The sequence below is a fragment of the Lepidothrix coronata genome, unplaced genomic scaffold, assembly GCF_001604755.1.
Source record: "Lepidothrix coronata isolate B3197 unplaced genomic scaffold, Lepidothrix_coronata-1.0 Scaffold100, whole genome shotgun sequence".
Lineage (NCBI taxonomy): Eukaryota > Metazoa > Chordata > Aves > Passeriformes > Pipridae > Lepidothrix > Lepidothrix coronata.
The window spans coordinates 324,410-329,303 of NW_016690280.1; the positions used below are offsets into that span (position 1 = coordinate 324,410).

General features: G+C 54.8%; 1 protein-coding gene across 2 annotated transcripts in view; it reads left to right on the forward strand.

Annotated features, from left to right (window-relative positions):
• Positions 1–4,260, forward strand: part of DPYSL3 (dihydropyrimidinase like 3) — a 31,308-nt gene extending 27,048 nt beyond the window's left edge. For both annotated transcript variants that reach the window (XM_017822875.1, XM_017822876.1), the window contains exons 10-14: positions 981–1,122; positions 1,472–1,642; positions 2,239–2,418; positions 2,977–3,139; positions 3,577–4,260. In XM_017822875.1, the coding sequence (XP_017678364.1) occupies positions 981–1,122; positions 1,472–1,642; positions 2,239–2,418; positions 2,977–3,139; positions 3,577–3,665 (745 nt within the window). In that variant the 3' untranslated portion in view covers positions 3,666–4,260. The remainder of the gene's footprint in view (positions 1–980; positions 1,123–1,471; positions 1,643–2,238; positions 2,419–2,976; positions 3,140–3,576) is intronic.
• Positions 4,261–4,894: the final 634 nt, after the last annotated feature.

Below are 4,894 nucleotides of genomic sequence, written 5' to 3' on the forward strand. Positions count from 1 at the left end.
GCTGTGCAGTCCATCAGACATATGGCAGAAATTATCAGAGGAAGGTGGAGATTAACAGTGGATTAGGGCTGATTCACAGCCTGGAACAGAGTCACTGTGTCTGCACTGTTCGGGTCCTGGAGGCCCCTCACCTCACGTGGGCAGTGCCAGGAGCTGTCCTGCCTTGATCTGCTTCCTTTCACCTGGCAGTGATGACTTCCCAGCTGCTGCCTGTCCATTGCTCCCTGAGCACTCGGCAGCAGCTGGGTGACTTTCAGGGAGCCATGGACAGCTCCTTGCTTGCCTTGGCTGCTGGCGGCTCACTGGCTCTGCCTGTTCCTGAGGAGTGGGATGGGTCAGGGTATCTCATCTCTCTGGGCCTCCTGGAGAGAGCTGCTTCTGGGCAGTCCCAACTCCCTCCATCCCACTACCACAGGCTTTTGTGGGGCCAGGGAGGGCTGTGCTTGCCCTCGGGGTGCAGGAGCTGGCAGTGCATGACACGAGCTTGTTGTGCAGGACAGTCCTGGAGCAGAGAGGCCTCTTCCTCCCTGTGTGGCAGAAGGACTCTCCCAAGCAGACCTGACAAACTGACGGAAATAGGTTTTCTGACTTGCACTGGGATGATTTTTCCTTTGTGCTCGTGCAAATGATGGAACCTGGTGTGGAAGGGTATCTTCTGACCTGACACAAAGGCCACCTTGTTCCCTGGGAACTGAGCTGTTGACTCCCCTTGTATGCAGGATGCTGTCCATACTCAGGCAGGCAGCACAGCGTGGCAGAGGTCTCTTGCCCCCAAGTGACCCGGGGGCTGGGTCAGGTGGAAGTCTTAAGGCTGAGGGGCTGTGGAAATGAGGGTGCAGACTGAAATAGAACTGAGCCAGGGGCTGCCTGTGGCCAGAGGAAATCCATGTCCCTTGTGTCTCTGCTGCTGTCTGACTGCAGAACGACTAACAATGTGTTTGTTCCACCACTGACAATGTGTTTGTTCCACCACCCCTCAGTGGTGACCTGCAGGTTTCAGGAAGTGCTCACTGTACCTTCAGCACTGCTCAGAAAGCCATTGGAAAAGACAACTTCACAGCCATCCCAGAAGGGACCAACGGCATAGAGGAACGAATGTCAATCATCTGGGACAAGGCAGTGGTGAGAGTCCTGCCAGGGAAGGGGCAGAGCGGGCAGGGTTGGCTGCCACCTCATGCACCTATACTCCTGCCCCGCAGAGCTGGGCACCCAGCTGCTTGTCCCCTCTCTGGCTCTGAGAGTCAAACCAAGCTGGAGCAGGAGAGGCAGCTGTTGTAGGTTTGGGGTGAACAGCCTGGAGCTGTGACGGTGCCCCCACTTATTGGCCTGTCTGGTGCCAGTGGTAAGATTAGTCTTGACAGCCTGGGCCCAGCCAGCCAGCACCTCATGTGGGAGGAAGTCTGGTGCTTCCCAGGGCTCTTACTCTCTCTTTCCCCCAAAAAAATACTTAGTTCTCTTTGTGTCTGAGCAGGCCACAGGAAAGATGGATGAAAACCAGTTTGTGGCTGTGACAAGCACTAATGCTGCAAAAATCTTCAACCTGTACCCACGGAAAGGGAGAATAGCAGTGGGCTCGGACAGCGATCTGGTTATATGGGATCCTGATGCAGTGAAGATCATCACAGCAAAAACCCACCAGTCTGTAAGTCCTGTGCTCATCTGTGTGAATGCTGGAGGCTGGGGTGCGAGTAACTCTGTAGAAAGACTGCCTGGCTGCTGGGAGCTTGGTGCTGCCATGTCTGTCTTTGAGGAGGGGTCACTGAGCCCAGGCTCTGGGTGTGCCAGCTGTGACTGTGGATGTCCTTGAGCCCTGGGCTCTGCACATGGGGCTTTTCTCGCCCTGCTTGGGTGTTCTTCTCCTGACCCTGGCCCATGCAGGTGTAAGGACACACATTTCTCTTAAACTGGATTCCTTTTCCAGGCACAGTTTTTTCCTGGCTTTGCCAGTGTGCTTTGTTCATGCCTTACCTCAAGCCTAAGTCCTGCCCTCCTCTGTTCTTGGACTCTGTCCTCACACTGAGCTTCAAAGCAGCAGGTCCTGGTTCATGTTGGGAGCTCTAGTGGGTTCTTGCTGTGCTGGACTAGTGAGCTTCAGGAGGCCTCTGAGGCAGGCAAGGCTGTTACAGGTGTCCTCTCCCTGCATTGGTGACTCCAGCAGCGATGTGTGGGGACTGACCTGCTCTGAGTAGGCAGGCAGTGCTCATATCCCTCCTGACCATTATCCCTGGGTTGCTGCAGGTGGCTGAATACAACATCTTTGAGGGAATGGAGCTCCGTGGGGCCCCGCTGGTTGTCATATGCCAGGGGAAGATCATGCTGGAGGATGGCAACCTGCATGTGACCCAGGGGACCGGGCGCTTCCTGCCCAGCAGCCCTTTCCCTGACTATGTCTACAAGCGCATCAAAGCCAGGAGGAAGGTGAGGAGACGGGGATGCCAGGAGACAGAGTTGGGACACTGCTCACCCAAATCGCATTTTTCCTTCATAACTGGTTATTTTTACTCTGCTGTTCTTGCTGGACCCTGTAAGCAGTGCTGCAGACTGATGTATTTTGAATATATGCTTATAAAGCTGAGGCTTGGGTAGGCAGCTTTGCCTGTTGTGTTGGTGGTGTGCCAAGCTAGAGGCAGATGCCTCTCGAGGTCAGCAGTGGTGATGTCTGTTCTCATCCTGTCCTGCTGCAGCAGGAGTGTGGAGGGAAGTGCTGAGTTAAAAATGAAGAGATTGGGCAAAATTGCCTTGTCCTCCCTCATTTGTGCAGCATGAGCCCCATCTGGGCTGTTGTGCTGGTTCTGCACACCTTGCAGGGCAGGTGAAGGGTGGGGCTGTGCCAGGCCTTGTCAGTACAGGACTGGGGGGGCATGGGGCTGGCAGTGAGAGTTTTCTCTGCAGGGGGACTGGGGAGCCAGGGATGGCTGGAGTATGATGCTCCCTGGGCTCAGAGAAGTGTCACTGTCCTCTTCTCTCCGGTGACAGATGGCAGAGATGCACGCCGTGCCCCGGGGCATGTATGACGGACCCGTGTTTGACCTCACCACCACCCCCAAGGGGGGCACTCCTGCAGGGTCAACCAGGGGGTCCCCCACACGGCAGACACCCCCTGTCAGGAACCTTCACCAGTCCGGATTCAGCCTGTCAGGTGAGTACGTGTGGCAGCTGGGCTGGGAGAGGGCAGAGCCCCTGGCCACGTGTCCCAGCTCCTGGGGCGGGGGGCAGCTGGGAGGTGGCATGGGACAAGGTGAGCACAAGAGACAGGGCAAGACCCTGTGTGTTCCTTAAAGGACATGGCTGGAGCTGTACCTTGCAGTAGAAGCAAGGCAGACTGTGCCTGTGGAGGCCAGCACAGCATCTGATGCCACTCTTGCTGTGTGGGTCTGTTCATGGAGCATCTGCAGAGATGTTTAAGCCACTGCTGCTCTCGGGGTCACTACTGGAGTTGGGAGAGGGAGCAAGTTGCTGCAGACAGTCTCAGGAGGCCCTTTGCAAAACCCCAGGCTGCTTGATTGCTCAGTCCTGTGAAGAAAATGCTCTTAACTTTGCTCTCCCCCTTCCCTTTGCTTTCTCGTCCTGTCCCAGGTACCCAGGTCGATGAAGGTGTGCGCTCAGCGAGCAAGCGCATTGTCGCACCCCCGGGAGGCCGCTCCAACATCACCTCCCTGAGCTAAATGTCCCGGCTGAGGAGGAAACAAAGTCCCTGTTCAAGCGAAGGAAGAAAAATGGTACATTGGTGTTTTAAGAAGGAAAAGAAGTAAACCTGTTCAGAAGAATCAATAAGCCTCAAGCCTTATGTTTCACAAATGCTACTTGCTACCTAGCTTTAAAGATGTTGCTTCATTTTGTTTTTGCATAGCCTTAAGGTTCTGTTGTTGTCACTGTTGTGGGTTCGGTCGGGTTGTGTTTTGCTCTTCCTCTCTGTATGCATGCAGCTCGGACAGGTCGCTGGTTCAGTGTGTTATTGGTGTTGAACGCGTGTGGGATGCTGTGGGACAGTGGGAACGGCCCGTGGGGTGACCCAACGAGGGGGCAGGGTCTGGCCAGAGGCAGGATGTGGGATGGGGAGGGCAGGTGCACTGAGCTGGTAGGGGCAGGTGGGTCTGTCGTGTTCATGTCCTTCATCTCCACCCAACGCTCTGGCGCTTCACCACGAGGCCTATGGGGGAGCCCGAATCATCTCTGTAACGGCTGTCACAGCACCTCGTGTAAGGAGTTTTACTACTTTGTACACTTTATTAAAAAAAAAAAAGTTGTTCCTTCAAACAACTCGTGTTGCTGGCTGGCTCTTTTCTTCCTCAGGCGGCTGCTGCTTGGCAGGGGCAGTGCCCAGCTGTGCCCACGGGGAGCTTGGCCGGGGTGGCACGAGGGGCTCAGGGTGGTGTTTGGGCTGGAGGGGCTGCAAGAATGGGCTGTCAGGATGACACAGTGCAGTGTCAGAGGGTTGGTGTAGCTGCTCAGGCAAAGGCAAAGGTATTGCCAAAACAGCACGTTGCAAGTGTTTGTAAAAGCCTGTTCAGTTTGTCCATGCAGTCTCTGGCTGAGCCTGGCCTGGGCACCAGGGGCTGTGACTGCCTGGCAAGAGCTGCGCCTGTTGTCTGTGCGGTGACAGGGACTGGCTCCATGTGGCACTGCCTGGGCATGGCACTGGGGTCATCCTGGCTAGGCAGGCTTGGAGGCTGTTTTCTGTGGGCACCTGTGAGTTAAATGCTCCCCTTCCATCCAGCAGTGTCTGTCAGACTGAGAGGCACTGCCCTCTAAAGCTTGGAAAGCATGCAGAAAAAAAAAAGTGATAGCTTTTTAAAGATTTCAAAAATTAAAGGTCAGTTTAGGCTGTGCTAAACAAATACACTTTTTTTTTTCCTTCTTTAGTATTTGACCTTGAAATACTTATTTTTACATG